At 65.1% G+C, this 18,706-nt stretch overlaps 1 protein-coding gene across 6 annotated transcripts in view; it reads right to left on the reverse strand.

The window, feature by feature from the left end:
- Positions 1-1,094: 1,094 nt before the first annotated feature.
- The window catches only part of ACOX3 (acyl-CoA oxidase 3, pristanoyl), a 33,238-nt gene continuing 15,626 nt past the window's right edge, over positions 1,095-18,706 (reverse strand). For all 6 annotated transcript variants that reach the window (XM_070400092.1, XM_070400082.1, XM_070400110.1 and 3 more), the window contains exons 11-18: positions 17,453-17,573; positions 14,673-14,795; positions 14,109-14,222; positions 7,649-7,764; positions 6,905-7,079; positions 5,890-5,957; positions 4,077-4,163; positions 1,095-1,728 (exon numbers count right to left, since the gene is read on the reverse strand). In XM_070400092.1, coding sequence (XP_070256193.1) covers positions 1,609-1,728; positions 4,077-4,163; positions 5,890-5,957; positions 6,905-7,079; positions 7,649-7,764; positions 14,109-14,222; positions 14,673-14,795; positions 17,453-17,573 — 924 coding nt within the window. In that variant the 3' untranslated portion in view covers positions 1,095-1,608. The remainder of the gene's footprint in view (positions 1,729-4,076; positions 4,164-5,889; positions 5,958-6,904; positions 7,080-7,648; positions 7,765-14,108; positions 14,223-14,672; positions 14,796-17,452; positions 17,574-18,706) is intronic.

An 18,706-nucleotide genomic window follows, 5' to 3' on the forward strand; every position in this document is an offset into this window, starting at 1 on the left:
ACAGTCGCAGGCGGAGGGGCTGGGCTCAGGCTCGAACACAGGCACGTGGGGGGACAGCCCCGGCACAGCCGAGCCCCGACTGGATTTGCGCTCAGAAGCGCCCCGGCCAGCCCTGCGGTTCCGGAACAGCGTCGGCGGCTCCCATCTTCCCGGAGGCAGGACCAAGGGCGCTAATGCACAAAACAGCCCCCAAAACACCAAGGTTTGTTTAAAACCAAGGAAACCGCCCGGCCAGAGGCACGTTAACTCCAGGCAGATGGCTCCCTCGTCGACACTGACACTGACGCTAGCAACCCGAGCTACGAGCCGGCCCGAGGATGTGCTGGGCCCGAGAGCTTTGGGGCCGAGAGTGTCGGGGTCCGTGCAAGGCTTCAGGTCAGCCTGAGCCCGGCCCAGCTCTCCCTCCCCCGTCTCCCCCCCACTCCCACCCCCCACTCTCTCTAAAGTCAACAGGTCTGGGTGTGCACGCCCCTTTTCTAGGCATGAAAACTGAGGCTTGGGAAGCCAAGTTACCAGCCTCGTAATCTGCAGTGCTGGAAATTTGCTCTTTACAGATTGTTAAAAATCAATAAAAATAGAACAGGTTCTCGTCCACACCCTTCCCAGGCTTGGGGGCCCTCTGGGCTATTCCGTTCTGCACCCCGTGGGCAGGGGTCACACGTGCCTACCGGGCTCCCCGGGGACAGGTCAGGAGGGCACTGGGGTTGCTGACAACTCCCCTGCCCTCCGGGCTCATCAGAGGCCAAGGAGCACGGCCCACCGGCCGAAGGAAACGCAGATAGGCGAGAGCCAGCACAGCCGCCGGCCCGCCGGCCCGCCACCCCGGCCTCGCTCCCCGCCTCCTCCATCGGCCTCACGGATCGGAACGGCGCACACAGACCGGGGCTGCGCCGAGGGCACGGGCACACAGACACAGACACGCACATGCACGTACGCGCGCACACACACACACACGCATACACGCACGCACACGTGTGAAAGGGTTTGCTAGCAAAGCTCCATGGGGCCAAGCCGCCCGGATCATCCGACGGTAGGAACGACCGATGGGAGTGACGCGCGCACAGCCTGGAGGCCAGGGATGGAACCAGCAGACACTCCGTGGCCAGGATCTGTTTTCTTTGGAATAATTTCCCTGATGGACACTTCCGGTTCCACAGCAGGAAGTAACAAACCTGATTCTCTCTCCTTAAAAATCGGGAACGATGCCGTTCCGATGGTCGGCAGCGCAAACCGGTCATCGCCGTTTGATCACGCGGGGAAGGCAAACAGGGGAGCATCAGAGCGCAGCGCCCAGCCGGCCGAGGCGGCTCGCAGGCCCTGGCGCCCAGAGAGCCCAGGGGGAGCCGGCGGCTTTGCTCCGTGTAGGGAAACGGGGCGCGCCCAGTTCTCGTTGTCAAAGTCGACGGTCCATCCGGGAGATGCGGTCACACAGGCTTTTTGTTCACACAGCAAATGACCCCTGACCTCAGGGTTGCCCCTGCCCGTGAGACTCCGAGGGCCCAGCGGGGAGGGGCCAGGCCCCCTCGGTGCAGGGACGCCAGCCAGCTGGGTGCAGAGGCTTCGTCCAGGGCCGCGTCTTCAGTGGCCTCACCAGGCTGCGCGGGGCGGCTACAGCTTTGAGCTCAGACTCCCCGGGGCAGGCTTGTTGGCGGAAAACTCCCGCCACCAGGACGGCCTCTCCAGCACGCGGCGCTGCTGGAGGACGGCGCTCCAGAGGTTTCTGTAGAGCTGCAGAGAGGAACAGGCGCCCACGTGAGAGCTTCCTCCCGGCACCAGGTGTCGGAACCCGGGCGCTCTCCTGCTTCTATAACAACCTTAGGGAACTTACATTCAAGTGACATACACCTTTCCCCCGAGTGGGAAGCAAGAGAAATGCAACGATAAAATGCACGGACGTTAGCAGGAAACACCCCACTGGCCCTTTCCTTTGGAAATTCTCGCGACAGACCCTGCGTCCGGTCGGTGGGGCCGTGGGGGGTGCGGGGTGGGCGGGTCTGCGTTCCTTGTTTGTGCTCGAGTCCGTCCCTGGCACCAGGGCGGCCGCTGGCACGTGGAGGTGCAGCCGAGCGGCAGAATGACGGCCGTGGGGCCGGCCTCGCCATGTGGTGCCCGGCCCCCTGGGCGGGCAGTCCTGGCGCTCACTGTCCCTCCGCCTGCCCAGCCGTCTCCTCCAGGACTTTCCGAACAAACAGCTCCCAGCCGAGTGGCCTCGTGGGAGAGAGAGCAGCCAGCAGCGCGGAGGGGGCCGCGACAGCCACACCCGCTGACGGCCGACGGCCAAGTCTTCCCGGCTCCAGCTCAGTGAGCGCCCAGGTCCAGAGCCGGGCAGAGGAGCCCCCGCTCACCGTGAGGGGGCAGGGAAGGGCCTACTTTGTGTCTGGCTGGCGTGGACCCATATTACCCTTCAGGGCCCCCTCCCTGCACCTGCTAAACGCACTCAGCGCTATGCTGCTCGCAGGACCCAGACGCAGGCTCTTCTCCGGTCACACCCCGGGTACCGCCTGCAGGGGGGAGCTCGGGCCCGGTGAGTGCATCTCAGACCCTCCCCACGGCCAGCCGTGCTTACTGGCTCCGAATGGGCTTCTTGCCAGCAGCGCCTGGTTAAGGCATCAGGCCCTGAAGCCGGGAGGAATGAGTGCGGAAGAAACCGCCCTGACGGCGAGGTCTCCGCTGGCCGTGGGTCAAGGGGGCCCAGCGTGGGGACAGCCCTCCACCGCCCGCCTGCCCTGGACGGTGCCCCTGCACAGCGGCCGCAGCTCCGGGCTCAGCCACCCAGGCACCTCTCTCTGGGCAGACATTCCTGTGCGATCGGGCTGGGGCGGGGGGGGGGGGGGCGGGGGCGGAAGGCGCCATTCCTGGGTGCTCCCGCCGGGCCACTGCTGCCTCTTCCTCAACTGCCCACCCACCCGGTTGCCTGCCAAGTCCCCATCCCCCAGGGCCAGCCCCTCTCCCCTGGGCCGAGCAGCCTGGCTGGGAGTGGGTTTCTGCAGCGATTCCATGGGACTTCTCTGTCCGGCACCCCCAGGTGGCCTGGGCCATGGGAGGTCAGGGCGCCGGCCCCCCGGTCAAGGCTGCTACGGCGTGCACAGTGACCGTGAGAGCGCCCGCTCAGGGTCCTCTGAGGACAGGCTCCTGACCCCTCAACCCCTGGGAGCCTGAGCTGCAGCAGGTCTCAGCAGAGAGGGCGGCCTTAGGCCCGGGTGGGGGTGAGACCTGCTCCATGCTGACACCTGAGGCACGTCCCCAGGCGGCAAGTGCAGCCTGGGAGGCGCGGAGCAGAGGAAAGTCATGTGGGGACATGGGGGTCAGGACCGAGCGCTTTGGGGTCACACAGCAGGACAGAGCGGCGGAGCCTGGGGCCCCCCCCAGAGGCCAGAGAAGAGCTCGCCGAGAGGCAGCAATCTGCTCAGAACTGAATGAAGGGCCCTGCTCCCAGCAGCGGGCACAGCAGGTGCAAAGGTCCTGGGGTGGGATGAGCCAGCAGGACAGAGCAGAGAGGCCCATCAGCTGGAGGCCGGACGGCAGAGGAGCAGGCACACGGTGACCTTGGAGGACCAGCACCAGCCAGGCTGCACGGCTGGGGCTCGGGAGGGGAGCTGGGGGCGATCTCAGGGACGGGGGTTTGGGGGGGGCCTCAGTCAGAGATGTGGCCTGAGGACACCTGCTTTTTGAGAAATCACTGGGGCGGGGCCAGAGAGGAGGTTAGGGAGCCGCAGGGGGGAGGGGGGCACCAGGGAAGCAGGCTGCAGGGGTGAGGGGCCCGGCTGATGGGGAGCCAGCCCTGTGAGATGGGGGGGAGCCAGGGCTGGGGAGGGCCGTGGGCGAGTGTGAGGGAGGGAGGTGCGGCAGGGCCCGGCCCGCAGCACAGCCCGCGAGGGCGCGTGAGCCCCAAGTCTCAGAGGAAGGCTCTGGGGGATGAGACACCCCACTCCTCCCTGCACTGCTGCCGAGCGTGACAACCTCCCGCAGGCGCCGGGAGACCCCTGGGCAGGTGGTCACCGAGGCCCGGCAGTGACCGGCCGGCCCCCCGAGCGGCCCCTGGACACACGACGGCCCCACGGCATGGGCGGCCTTACCTCGCCGTCGGCTCTGCCAATCGGGGAGTCCAGGATAAAGTCAGGAGGGGCGATCACGTCGGCCAGGGCGACCGCGTCGTCTTTCAGCTGTTGGAAGACAAAGGCCACACGCTTGGCAAGGCCCCACGTCTCCATGGCGACCGTGGAGGAACAGAGCCCTGGAGTTTGTTGCTGGACCACTAGCAACGGTAACCCTAGCGCGAGGCCGATTCCCAGGGGCACCTCGCGGACGGGGTCCCTGGGCCGGCCTCTGAATGCTTTCACCAGGCACGCTCCACGCACGATTCCAACTTTCTATGCATAAAAGTGATGACCGTAGCGCGTCACCTGGTGCGCCTCTGGCCCTGACCCACCTGGGCAGTGGCCGTTCCGGGCAGGGAAGGCGCCAGGGGCGCCGGGAGAGGCATTTCCGTGCCCCTGTGGGCGCTCCCAGGCCCACGGCCAGCGGTGGCCCCCGTCCTGCCCCACGCGTTAGTCTTCAGTGTGGAATTTATAGGAGACGCCCAAGAATTTTCTTGAAATGCAAAAACACATTTTCCCCTTATAACCCTTGTGAGACGCCACAGCTGTGCTAGAAGCTGGGCGGGCCGCCCTGAGCATCTAAAGCAGGGGTCCTCAAACTACGTCCCGCGGGCCACATGCAAATACAAATATTGTATTTGTTCCCGTTTTGTTTTTTTACTTCAAAATAAGATACGTGCAGTGTGCATAGGAATTTGTTCATAGTGTTTTTTTAAACTATAGTCCGGCCCTCCAACAGTCTGAGGGACAGTGAACTGGCACGTTTAAAAAGTTTGAGGACCCCTGATCTAAAGCAAGCAATCAGCACAGAGCAACGAGGCCCGCGACACAGCCCAGGGCGGTCCCCACGGGCGGACGCTGGCCTCCAGCACACACTCTCTGTCCCAGGCCCGCACACCCTCACCTGCAGTCACAGATGAACCTGGGCCCCCCGGGGGGTTGGGGGGAGGCAGGGGCTGCGTTATTATACCTGTGACCTCAGGCCTCAGCTACAGAGGGAGCGGCGCATGGGAGCACCAGGGGACAATGGCTGTGACGTTATAAACGGCAGCTCAAACCTACACCCCAGAGGACGAGGCCTCGGGTCACTGTCTCCCTGTGGGAAGGCGCGGGGCTGTGGGGCTGCCCCTGCCTAGAGCAGGGAGCCGGCTGGTGCTACGGAACCCACCGTCAGGCTCAGACCGGCCAGATGTCCGCGGGGGCAGGCCGACCCTGACCGCGCTGCTGGGAGAACGCACGGCCCAGCCGCCGGGGTGTCTGGTGACTCCACGTGGAGCCAGGGCTCAGCGCCGGGCAGCTGCGTGGCTGTGTGGCAGCCACAGCACGTGGGGCGCTCTCACTGTACATTAACTACAGTGAAAGGAAATTAAGCTCAGCCACTGGCCGCACTGCCACGGCCGACACCCCAGTCAGAGGTGACGGGCGGGACCCTGTGGGATGCTCCACTGGACAGAGCGCCATGGGCCTCGGAGGGGCTCGGCCACCTGAGTTCGTGCCACGAAATGAGGTTGGGCTGCAGGCTGGGAGCCTTGAGGTGCTCGGGGAAGAAGTAACGACCGTGGTGAAAAGGGCTGAACGTGCCCGATTCTGAGGCCGTCCCACTAACCCCTCTCCCCGAAGTTTCCGGCCAGGGCAGTTTCCGGTAACTTCCCTGCTCTGCTGACGGCCGTGTGCACGAGGCGGAGCGCGGGAGCGGAGGTGAGAGCGGAGAGCGTGGGTGCAAAGGGGCACACGAGAGCACGCGTGACAGGTGACACAGGGGCCGCGGGAACGTGGAGGGCCTCCCACTCACCTGGGAACACAGCTCCAGGATGGCGCCCTCCAGCATCTTCCCGGCTTGCTCCCCGGAAAAGTAGCCGCCTGCAAGCACAGCGCTGGTCACCGGGGCTGGGAGCCAAGTCCTCGGCCACCCGGAGGTCGGCTCCCTCCCGCAGCTTTCCGATCAGCCCTCTCCGTGAAAGCGCGTCACCGCCCCGCCCCAGCTGGCCTAGCGGTGACCCCTTGGCAGGATGCGGCCTCATGGAGCACCGCCAGGCGGCCAGGCCAGGGGCAGGGCTGCGGGAGGGAGCAAGGGCCTGGAGAGGCAGGCCTGGCCGGGCCTGAGGCGGTGGGCGGTCTGGGGGCACCCAGGGCGGTGGCCTGGGGCCAGGGGCCATCTGGGGACAGGATGCCCCCCACCTCCTCAGCCTCCTGGCCCCAGCGGCACGGCTGCACTGACAGGCCAGGCAGCGGCCTATGCACTGGGACGCATTGGCTGTGGCGCCTGCCTGTTTGATTTTGCTATGAAGTCTCTGTGGGCCTAGAGCTGGCGTTTCTCAGGGAGAGGTCTCCGCCCTGCGCCCGCCCGCCCTGCGCCCGCCCTGCGCCCGCCCTGCGCCTGCCTGCCCTGCGCCCGCACGCCCTCCAGCCCACCTCACTGCCCGCACCCTCACCACCTCCCGGGGCAACAGCAGCCCAGGGGCAGCATGGGCTCTTGGCAGGGGTGGGGGGAGGGGGGGAAGCGTACTCCTCATTAGACCCAGACACACACAGGCACCAGCAGAGCCGCGGGCTGTGCAGCATGAGCGTGGCATGGGGGCGATTAGGAAAACATGTCTAAAGAGCTCCGTAGGGCGCTATTGGGAACAGCTGAGAAACGCAGGCCCCGTTCCCACCGGCTTCCTGCACCCCTTCCCCCGGGAAGCCCCCGGCGCCAGGTCTGCCCTCATGCTTCCCGCTGTGGCCCCAGCTCTCGGCACGGGACGTGTCTGTCACCCAACCCGGACAGCAGCCGAGACAGTGAGGGCGCCCAGCTCCGGCGGCCTCACCCTGGTACAGCAGGGCCGTGTGCTGGCTCAGGGACCACAGGCCGTAGAGGGCGCTGAGCCGCCGGAGCACGGCCCGCAGCGGGGGCGGCACGTCCGGCTGGTGCGTGTGCTCGTGGAACCTGCGCACCACGGTGAGCTCCAGGAAGGCCAGCGCCAGCGAGCGGCAGCAGTAAACCTGCAAGAAAGGCGCCATCGCCGGTGAGCCCGGCTGGGACCTCCCGGGCCCCTCGGTGAGCCCGGCTGGGACCTCCCTGGCCCATGGCGAGGCCGCACAGATCACAGCCGCCGGACCCCGTGTCCCGGCTGTCTCACAGCACGGCTCCTGCAGCCGGCTGCCCAGGACACGGGGACCCGGGACAGTCTGCCCAGTGTGAGGCCCTGGACGTGCCCACTGAGGCCTGGGGGAGGGTGATCATGACTGAGCAGCGGTGCGACCTCACCTGAGCCCCCACCTGTGGCTCCGTAGGTCGGGACCCGGCTGTGCCCCGGCCCCTCCAGGAGTCTGAGGTCCGTGAAACCCAAGGGCCCCCTCAGTAACCCCAGCTCAGGCCAATGGACGGCACCAGCGGGCACTTTAAACACGAGGCCCCAGCCTCTTCCACAGCCCAGCAGGGGGCACCATCCCCACAGCAGACCCGGGCAACGGCCCGAGGGCCCGGGCTGGAGGGCTGGCCCCTCCGTGGGGACCGGCAGCACAGGCGTTAGGGTGAGTGATAAACTAAGCCGTTTGTAAGACGCACACACCTGGGAGTTATTTCTCGCTTCAAAGTCACTTCTCCCGGACCTCTTCTCCTGAGTTAGTTTCTGGTGACTCTCTCGGAGCAGGTAGCAGACCAGCCACTCGTATGCCGCCAGCGGGACTTGGGATGGAAACAGGAAAAAGTGACCACAGAGCGCCCAGCAGGTGGCCAGTACTCGAGTAACAGAGCGCCCAGCAGGTGTCCGGTACTCGAGTAACAGAGCGCCCAGCAGGTGGCCGGTACTCGAGTAACAGAGCGCCCAGCAGGTGTCCGGTACTCGAGTAACAGAGCGCCCAGCAGGTGGACAGTACTCGAGTAACAGAGCGCCCAGCAGGTGGCCGGCACTCGAGTAACAGAGCGCCCAGCAGGTGGCCGGTACTCGAGTAACAGAGCGCCCAGCAGGTGGACAGTACTCGAGTAACAGAGCGCCCAGCAGGTGGCCGGCACTCGAGTAACAGAGCGCCCAGCAGGTGGCCGGTACTCGAGTAACAGAGCGCCCAGCAGGTGGCCGGTACTCGAGTAACAGAGCGCCCAGCAGGTGGCCGGTACTCGAGTAACAGAGCGCCCAGCAGGTGTCGGGCACTCGAGTAACAGCGCGCCCAGCAGGTGTCGGGCACTCGAGTAACAGAGCGCCCAGCAGGTGGCCGGTACTCGAGTAACAGAGCGCCCAGCAGGTGTCCGGTACTCGAGTAACAGAGCGCCCAGCAGGTGTCGGGCACTCGAGTAACAGAGCATCTAGCAGGTGGCCGGTACTCGAGTAACAGAGCGCCCAGCAGGTGTCCGGTACTCGAGTAACAGAGCGCCCAGCAGGTGTCGGGCACTCGAGTAACAGAGCATCTAGCAGGTGGCCGGTACTCGAGTAACAGAGCGCCCAGCAGGTGTCGGGCACTCGAGTAACAGAGCATCTAGCAGGTGGCCGGTACTCGAGTAACAGAGCGCCCAGCAGGTGTCAGGCACTCGAGTAACAGAGCATCTAGCAGGTGGCTGGTACTCGAGTAACAGAGCGCCCAGTAGGTGGCCGGTACTCGAGTAACAGAGCGCCCAGTAGGTGGCCGGTACTCGAGTAACAGAGCGCCCAGCAGGTGTCCGGTACTCGAGTAACAGAGCGCCCAGCAGGTGTCCGGTACTCGAGTAACAGAGCGCCCAGCAGGTGTCGGGCACTCGAGTAACAGAGCATCTAGCAGGTGGCCGGTACTCGAGTAACAGAGCGCCCAGCAGGTGTCGGGCACTCGAGTAACAGAGCATCTAGCAGGTGTCGGGCACTCGAGTAACAGAGCGCCCAGCAGGTGGCTGGTACTCGAGTAACAGAGCGCCCAGCATGTGTCGGGCACTCGAGTAACAGAGCATCTAGCAGGTGTCGGGCACTCGAGTAACAGAGCGCCCAGCAGGTGGCCGGTACTCGAGTAACAGAGCGCCCAGCAGGTGGCCGGTACTCGAGTAACAGAGCGCCCAGCAGGTGGCCGGTACTCGAGTAACAGAGCGCCCAGCAGGTGTCGGGCACTCGAGTAACAGAGCGCCCAGCAGGTGTCCGGCACTCGAGTAACAGAGCGCCCAGCAGGTGTCCGGTACTCGAGTAACAGAGCGCCCAGCAGGTGTCGGGCACTCGAGTAACAGAGCATCTAGCAGGTGGCCGGTACTCGAGTAACAGAGCGCCCAGCAGGTGTCGGGCACTCAAGTAACAGAGCGCCCAGCAGGTGGACGGCACTCGAGTAACAGAGCATTGGGCAGGTGTCGGGCACTCGAGTAACAGAGCGCCCAGCAGGTGTCCGGTACTCGAGTAACAGAGCGCCCAGCAGGTGTCGGGCACTCGAGTAACAGAGCATCTAGCAGGTGTCCGGTACTCGAGTAACAGAGCGCCCAGTAGGTGGCCGGTACTCGAGTAACAGAGCGCCCAGTAGGTGTCGGGCACTCGAGTAACAGAGCGCCCAGCAGGTGTCGGGCACTCGAGTAACAGAGCGCCCAGCAGGTGGCCGGTACTCGAGTAACAGAGCGCCCAGCAGGTGGCCGGCACTCGAGTAACAGAGCGCCCAGCATGTGTCGGGCACTCGAGTAACAGAGCATCTAGCAGGTGTCGGGCACTCGAGTAACAGAGCGCCCAGCAGGTGTCGGGCACTCGAGTAACAGAGCGCCCAGCAGGTGGCCGGTACTCGAGTAACAGAGCGCCCAGCAGGTGGCCGGCACTCGAGTAACAGAGCGCCCAGCAGGTGGACGGCACTCGAGTAACAGAGCATCTAGCAGGTGTCGGGCACTCGAGTAACAGAGCGCCCAGCAGGTGTCGGGCACTCGAGTAACAGAGCGCCCAGCAGGTGGCCGGTACTCGAGTAACAGAGCGCCCAGCAGGTGGCCGGTACTCGAGTAACAGAGCGCCCAGCAGGTGTCGGGCACTCGAGTAACAGAGCATCTAGCAGGTGTGAGCACCTTGCACGTATTGATGGGTGGGTGAGGTGGGTCCAGTATGCAAACAGGGAAACTGAGGCACAGGGCAGGGACTGTCCAAGGGGCCCCACTGGGTGGTGGCCGGGACAGGCCCAGGTGAGGGTGTTTCCTGGCTCTGCTGAGAAGCCATCCCCCTTCCTCACTGTCCTGGCAGCCACCCTCCAGTGGCCGCCTCTCTGTGCCGGCGACACTGCGGCCGGTGTCACGTGCCTGACGCGGACGGAATGGGGCGCGTGCCCTCAGCGTCACGGGCACTGGCCTGGACGTCGGGACAACTCCCCAGCACAGGGTGGGCAGCGGCTGATGTTCCACCCGGCGCTTCCTGCCGACCGGGCGAGTTCCAGAACCCGGGACCCTCAGAGCACCTGCCCACGAAACGTCACTCCCTCCACGGAGGACCCGGCGGGGGGGCGCCCCGCACGTGGGCGGTGTGGCCGGCCACGTGGCTCCGAGTCTTTGTAAATAGCTGAGGGTCTCGTCCTGGATTGGGGGGCCCTGCACCCACAGAGTGTCCTTCCACGGGGACGGCCGAGGAGGCAGACACAGGGCGGCGGCCAGGTGGCGACGGAGGCCGACCGGCCCAATGCGGCCACGAGCCCCGAACTCCGGGAGCCACCGGAGACAAGAGACAAGGGGGACCTGCCCCAGCCTCCGAGGGGCCCCACCCAGGCCTGGCCGGGGCTTCCCGTCTTCACACCATTTGTGGGGCTTTGTCACGGCCCCCGAGGACGCTGACACCACGGGCGGCCCAGGGCACACGCCGGAGCCTTCGGCTGCCCTGCAGGACGACCCTGAAAACCTCCGCGACGCTGGACACCCACGCGGACACGACGGAGCCCACGTGACAGACGGCTGTGCGGGGTCCGTGGCTCTGCTGCTGCCTGAGCCTCCCCAGCTGAGGCGACGGAGCGTCACCGACTCCTCCTCCATCTCTTTACTGGCAACAAGCCCGCGGACCGCACCGTGGCCTCGGGGGGTGCGGGGGGGGCACGCCCACCAGCCAGGCCCCGAGGGCCCCATTTGCAGTTTGCTGTGATGTGAACACAGAGCCAGCTTGACACAGGAGCGGTGGGAACGGCCTTTGCTGGAAACTCCACTCTTAGCTGCCAGTTTTGTAGAAGAAAGTACATCACGCTGCTTCGAGGTGTCCACGTGGAAGGAAGGGACCCTGTGAGCATGCCAGCGCGAGGGTCCTGGAATTCTTGGGGGGTGAGCCGTCATCACGGCCAGCTCCTCGGGGGGCCATGCAGGCTCGGGGCCTTCCGTGGTCACGGATGCCCTTCCGGGGCCCCCCACCCGTCCCCTCTGCACCCCCACACTCTCCTCACCCCAGCATGGCCCCAACCTCCCACGCACACCCCCTCTTAAACCCCCCACTGTCACCGTTCCCTCCACTCACTCCAGGGCCTGCCACTCCACCCGGCCTCAGTCCAGGGCTGCTGAGCACACCCGCTGGGAACTTGACTCATCCTGTGACCCCTGAACTTCCAAAGTCACCCAGAGCACCCCTCTTGCCCGGCCGCTCAGCCACCTTCGGGCCACCTCCCCTGCCCCCAGCCTGCGCCAGCTTCCTTCTGCCCTCCCGAGGCAGGCGGGCTCTGACCCAGGGGCGCGTGGACAGCAAGGCCTGCCAGATGTAGGACCCGCTCCCCAGCCCCCCAGGTCCAGGGGCCACCTGTTCCCCACCGGTGCCCACACACCCTTCACCCCCCTGTGCTCCTGTGTGGCCCACACACGAGACCCAGCTCGTGAGCCGTTGCCTGAGAAGCTGTGAAGTCACCGCAGAGCTCACCTGCACCTCTTGTCCCCGAGGGAGTCCGGGACAGTGGCCCCCCAACGGTGGCCAGCACCCCCCCCCCCCCCCGAGAGCACCGTGGGCCAGGCCCCACCAGGCGCAGCACAGGCCCCTGCATTCCCTCCCTGACCGTTACAAGGGACACTGAGGCACAGAGGGCTAGGTGCCCAGCCTGTCACACTGCGGGGCACCTACACATCAGCTCCTCTTGGTTGTCAGAACAGCAAACACTCGTAGCTGCAACCACGTAACGTTTTTTGCAAAGAGCCAACTGCAGAAGCGGCCTGGCATCGCTCAGCGGGGTGCAGGCCTCGGGGCAGGGCCCTTCGGGAAGCCCAGCCCCCTGCACACGCATGTGCGGAATCAGGACCCGGACGGAGCCTGCCCCGCTGTCTCCAATAATCGTCTAATTCCCCGAAGGAAAACCTCCCGCCCTGCCTGCTCCACCCGACGCTGTGGAGGCCGCGCCCCAGGCTCTCCGAGCTCCAGGCCGTAAATCTTCGGCAGCTGTGACTGAGGGCCAGCTAAGGCGAAGGCGGCGGGGCTGCGGGCAGATGACCGAATGCCCTGGGGACGGGGCTGGCTGGGCACGCTCCCTTCTCTGTGCTCCGGGAGAAGGCCAGGGGCGGTGCCAAGCCACTCTCGCCAAGTAAACTTTAGCTGCGTTTTTTTCCTCCAGAAAATGTTTTCACGTTGTTGGATCTTGCAGAAACTAGGGCACTCAGAGGAAAACAGATGACGCGGCCCTGGCGCCTGTGTGGAGGCCGGTCCAGACGCTCCGCTGTGTCCGGTGTCAGAGGGACGGGGTGTGCGGGCGCGGCGGGCACACGGAGGCCGACGGGCACACGGATGCCGACGGGCACATGAGGCCGGCGGGCACACGGAGGCCGGCGGGCACACGGAGGCCGACGGGCACACGGATGCCGACGGGCACACGAGGCCGGCGGGCACACGAGGCCGGCGGGCACACGGAGGCCGGAGGGCACACGGAGGCCGGCGGGCACACGAGGTCGGCGGGCACACGAGGTCGGCGGGCACACGAGGTCGGTGGGCACACGGAGGCCGACGGGCACACGGAGGCCGGCGGGCACACGAGGTCGGTGGGCACACGGAGGCCGACGGGCACATGGTTTACGTTTTGTTCACATCGGTGGTGGCTTCAGGGAGGAGCTGTTGACGGGGCTGGTCCTCCTGGGTGGTGATGTCTCCCCAGGGCTTTTTGGGGCAACATTGGGGTGGCTGCACCCCTCAGAAGCACCTTCTCTGGCGTCCTCTGCACTCCAGGCAGACGAGGTCCATTAGCGAGTGTCAGAGCAGCGGCCGCGAGGCTGGGCCGTGAGGAGGGAGGGTCGCTCGCCGAAGCTTCCGGATGACACTGGCGATGGCGATGGCGATGGCGATGGCGACAACGTGGACGGGGTGGATGGGCCGGCGCTGCTGCCGTCTCCTCCCCGGAAGAGCCTGCAGCTGCTGAGCTACAGCACCCCGCACTCTGTCCTCTGTGTGGGGGTGTCTGCTCCTTCACCCCAGGACCCAGCAGCGCCCCAGGGGACACGCACACGGGTGCCCCACACCAGAGGCTCTGCGAACGGCGTGCAGTGGATCAGGGCGCCTTGACGGGGAGTCTGTGGTTAGGACCAGAGGCTGTAGGTAGGGAGTGACCACGTGATGACGGACGCCGAGCTGAGCTCCACGCATCAGCTCCTCATCCTCAGGAAAGCCCGACTCGCAGCCACCGCTGTTGCCCGGGCGCATGGAGAAACCGAGGCAGGAGGGGGAGGGGGCGGGACCTGCCCGAGGTCCCACGGCTGGGGGTGGGGTGGGGGGCAGAGGGGCCAGGAGTGGAGCAGGCCTCGCCCGTGGGGGCCACCGCCTTGCAGACCTGCTGCTCCGACCAGGCCTCGGGGTGCCCGTGTGCGGCCGACCCCGTGCCAGCCACCCTGCACCCCATAAGGCGGCACAGGGAGGATCTGCACACACATCTGCAGGGAACATGGGAGCCCTTCCCCGAGGGAGGCCAGGGAAGGCCCTGGGCGGCCCCCGCTTCCAGGATAAGGCCTGTGGGCGGGGGACTGGCTGCCTCTGTCCACCGTGCAGCCCGCGCCTGCTCAGTGTGGGCACAGGGAGACGCTGGCAGACAAGTGCGGGCATACCAACACCAGGCCCTCCTGGGCACCGCTGCCCGCCGGCACCTGGCACAGATGAGGGGGGGTTGGGGTAGGGGGTGGCTTACCCGCGGAGTCCAGGCAGTCCTGCAGGCTGGCCACCTCGAACCGCCGGCTGAGCAGGGCGGGGTAGGCCGCCAGGAAGTCCACGCTCTTCAGCGGGCTCTCGAAGCGGGCGCCACCTGGGAGCACTCAGTCACTGGGGAAGCCGGAGACCCCACGCACAGCACACGCCCGGGAGGGTCCTCCCCACCCGCCTCAGCCATGACGGTGGAGGGGGTCAGTCACACGGAACGACCCCTCCCGTCCTCAAACACAGGCCAGCTGAGGGAAGAGCTAATTCTGGGGGCCGAGAACCCACGCCCGTGTGAGGTCAGGGCCGCCTCAGCTCAGCGGAGCCTCACCTGGGCCCCCCCCCCGCCACATGCCAGCAGCCCGAGCAGGTAATGCTCACCTGGCCCCTCCCCCGTGCCAGCAGCCCGAGCAGGTGATGCTCACCTGGGCCCCCCCCACCACGTGCCAGCAGCCCGAGTAGGTGATGCTCACCTGGGCCTCCCTGCGCCAGCAGCCCGAGCAGGTAATGCTCACCTGGCCCCTCCCCCGTGCCAGCAGCCCGAGCAGGTGATGCTCACCTGGGCCTCCCTGCGCCAGCAGCCCGAGCAGGTAGTTGCTGGTCTGCTGCAGCAGCACGTTGTTGTCGCCTTCGTACGTGCAGTTGGGGTCGTTGTCGTTCCTGAGGTCGCCCAGGCGGTTCACTGCAATGAACCCACGGGTTTCCGTCACTTCAGGGGCACGTGGGAGGAATGCCGTCACCCTGGGAACTCGAGGCCCGGCCAGGGTGGGGCGGGGACACAGCACTTGCTCCACACAGCCCCCTCCTGGCCACCCCGCCTGCGCGCTGGGGGCAGTGGCCGGCCGGAAGGACACGCAGGGCCGGCCCAGGGGGTGTCTCGGGAGCCAGCAGCCCCTGAGAAACGCAGCACAGTGAGCACGCAAGCAGCGTGCAGGGTCGGGGTGGAGGAGGTGGCGGAGGGCACAGAGGGATGGAAGGTGAGGGAAGAATTAAATTAAAAGGTTAAAAAGCACTCCGTCCTCAGCACCCTCCTCGCAAGGCACCTGGCCGAAGCTGCCTGCAGCGTGGGGGTCCTGAGTGAACCCCTCTTCTTACACAGGCAGCCCACCCAGCTGAAGGAGACGCTCACTTTCCTCCTGTTGTCTCTCTCGCTAGTTAATTACCCCGGCTTGTTTACATATTTTGCAAGGTGTGCCCTCCAGGCCCTCATCACCGGGTCGGGTCGCCTTCCTCTGGGGAGAATGTTCTCGGACCCAGGCCAGGGGCGGGGCCAGCAGGGAAAAGTGGGGTCCGCTCCTCAGGGTCACATGCTGCTGGGCTGTGGCCCGGTCACACCCGATCGATGGATCGTTCCGGACTCGCCGCCCCTGCCAGAGCCAGGCTGCTGCAGGGAGGGGCTGGGAGCCCTTAGACCAGTGGTTCTCAACCTTGGCTGCACATTCGAATCACCTGGGAATCTTTTTTAAAATCCTGATTTCTGGGCCTCATCCTCCAGAAATTCTGTTTCTTTGTTACTAATGTTGTGGCCTCACCCCGTCCGGAGGATGAGGCCCAAAACTCAGGATTTTAAAAAGATTCCCAGGTGATTCGAATGTGCAGCCAAGGTTGAGAACCACTGACTTAGAGAAATAGTTTGCAATCGCCGTGCAAGCCTCACTAAGGGACCTGTCCCCCCCCGCCCCGCCTTCTGCGCTCAGCCCTGGGGTGCGAGCCCCGCACTTGTCTGCGTGAGGACACTCGATCGGGCGTTTCTGTTGTCTGCGATGCTGCAGGATTCAATGCCTCATTCTAAACTATTCATAGCGTCTCCAAGAGCTACAGCAACAAACAAAAACTACAAAGAGCATTTCGTGGAAGACAAAGCACGCCAGGAACCCGTGTGGAGCCGTGGTTTCCAGCTCGCCAGTTAGTGACGGGGAGAGGCGGAGCGTGGGGCGCCGAGGGCCACGCCGGCCGCCCTGCTCGAGAAGCACCTGGGACGGCCCGCGGGCAGGTGCACCCATCCACAGCCGTCCCCAGGGCGCCCCGGCTGGCCAGAGCCTGAGACGCTGTCGGAGGTTTGAACTGTCAGGGCTCTGCCACGTCTGCTGTTCGATGTGCACGTGGCCTTCTCAGAGGGACCGGGATTTCACCAGTCACTCGATCGATGGATCGTTCCGGACTCGCCGCCCCTGCCAGAGCCAGGCCGCTGCAGGGAGGGGCTGGGAGCCCTTAGCGCAGTGGTTCTCAACCTTGGCTGCACATTCGAATCACCTGGGAATCTTTTTAAAATCCTGATTTCTGGGCCTCGTCCTCCGGAAATTCTGTTTCTTTGTTACTAATGTTGTGGCCTCACCCCTGAGGACCGGACCCCACTTTTCCCTGCTGGCCCCGCCCCTGGCCTGGGTCCGAGAACATTCTCCCCAGAGGAAGGCAACCCGACCCAGTGATGAGGGCCTGGAGGGCACACCTTGCAAAATATGTAAACAAGCCGGGGTAATTAACTAGCGAGAGAAACAACAGGAGGAAAGTGAGCGTCTCCTTCAGCTAGGTGGGCTCCCTGTGTAAGAAGAGGGGTTCACTCAGGACCCCCACGCTGCAGGCACGGGGGACACAGGAAGCTGAGCAGGCCAGCTGCAAGTAACAGCAGCCAATAAAATCCCCTGAGCACGTCCTGGACGCCCGACACTGTGCCAAATGCCTTGTGTGCATTAATCCACTTAGCCGGTGCCAGAACCTCCATTGTGGGATCGCATCTGCACCCCCATTTCACAGGGGAGAACGCTGAGGCTCAGCAGGGGCAGGTGGCTCGCTCACGGTGACAAGGCTAGAGCGGCAGAGCCAGGACGGGCTCCCAGGCTATTGGTTGCCCGCTCTCTTACCCACACACCAGCTGACCAACCAACAGCCAAGGCCACTAAGAACTTACTTTTCCTGTTTAAAAGTTTTCCATCAGAACAAAAGTTGATGTCGATTTACTGCCAAGTCCAGAAAGTTATGATTCAAACGAAGAGATGATCTCCTCCCCGCTCTGGTGTGTAGGGGCTCCCTCGGGGTCCTCCACACCCCCATCACCCCGAATTCCATGTTTCCAGGAATACTGGGCATCGGAACACGGGGACCGTCCAGGGCAGGGGGGCGGCAAACTTGCGAAGGGCCAAACAGCGACCGTTTCAGGCTCTGTCGGGACCACTGAGCCACCGATGCAGGGTGAGCACGGCCATGGGAAATTCGGGAAGGGGTGGCCATAAAAGCCGGGGTAGCCGGTTTGGCCGGGAGGCCGCAGTGTGCCGACCCCTGGTCTGGAGCGAGCGGGAGGGGTAAGGACAGAAAACGGTCACTCGCTTCTCTAAAACCTACCGGCCAGGTAGCCGTGTCCTCCGCACGCCTCGCGGCACTCCTGGATCCCCCGCTGGGCCGTCCACGAGGCCAGGGGCTTACCGGCCGACGCCAAGGCGTGGATCTCACGTCCCAGCTCTGCCTTGAGGAGGAATGCAAAGGGCACAGTGAACAGACGCTCTGACACCGGAGGGGGGTCCGGTCAGCCGGGGCGTCAAGGGCACACGTCCCTCCAGTTAATCCAACACACCCCTCAGCAGGAGAAAGAATCCCACTTTCAGCTTGAAAAAAGGGCATTCATCCCGGCTGGCGTGGCTCAGTGGTTGAGCATCCACCACCTATGAACCAGGAGGTCAATGTTCGACTCCGGTCAGGGCACATGCCCAGGTGTCAGGCTCGATCCCCAGTGGGGGGCGTGCAAGAGGCAGCCGATCCATGATGCTCCCTCATCATTGATGTTTCTCTCCCTCTCCCTTCCTCTCTGAAATCAATATTTGTTTTAAAATATTTGTCACCTACGAATGGTCACACGGTGGAGAAAACACAGGGGCCACCTCTGCCCAGCCAACAGGCCCGGGGAGAGGGCTGCGGGCAGGACCACGCACGAGGCTCGTTCGTGTGCCGGGCGCGGCCCTGACCGGAGCAGCCTGCTGGCGAGGGATCCCTCACGGTGCCAGACGTGCTCCTTCGAGGAGAGGGGGCTGGGCAGGGCCGGGTCCTGATGCAGCCGCGGCCACACTCAGTCCGCCCACTCCCGGCCTCCCTTGTCTTAGAAACGCCCTTTGCTTCCACTTGGAATTTCATAAAGACCCTGGGGAGAAAGAGACACACGCCTGCTGATCCGTGTTTTCTACTCTGAGTCCCGGGTGCCTGGTCACCCCGCCTTCCTGGGGGCCAGGCGCCCGGTCGGCAGCGCCCCCTGCCGGCCACCCTGCGCTCTGGCAGCCTGGGCTCTGAGCTGTGTGGCCCCAGGTGCACCCACAGGTACAGGCATTGCAGGGGGTGACACACCCCCCGACCTGCGGTGTCTCTAGTTGTCCATGAACGTGCTGAGTGGGGTTCACAGGTGACGCCTGTCCAGGAGGCAGCGAGGGGGCGAGGGAGGCCACCTGTTCCCCCGCCCCATCCCCATCCACAAAGAAATGAGGAGGGCTGGTCTGGGGGGCGGGCGGTGCACGCCCGTTGCTGGCACTAGGCCTTGCCTGTCCACTCCCATCTGTTGGCTGGACTCGGGCCTCTGTGGACTGTTGACAGAAGGACTAGGGCCCGGAACCC

The sequence above is a fragment of the Myotis yumanensis genome, unplaced genomic scaffold (assembly GCF_028538775.1).
Source record: "Myotis yumanensis isolate MYYU_CA2020_CCGP unplaced genomic scaffold, mMyoYum1.0.hap1 SCAF_1, whole genome shotgun sequence".
Lineage (NCBI taxonomy): Eukaryota > Metazoa > Chordata > Mammalia > Chiroptera > Vespertilionidae > Myotis > Myotis yumanensis.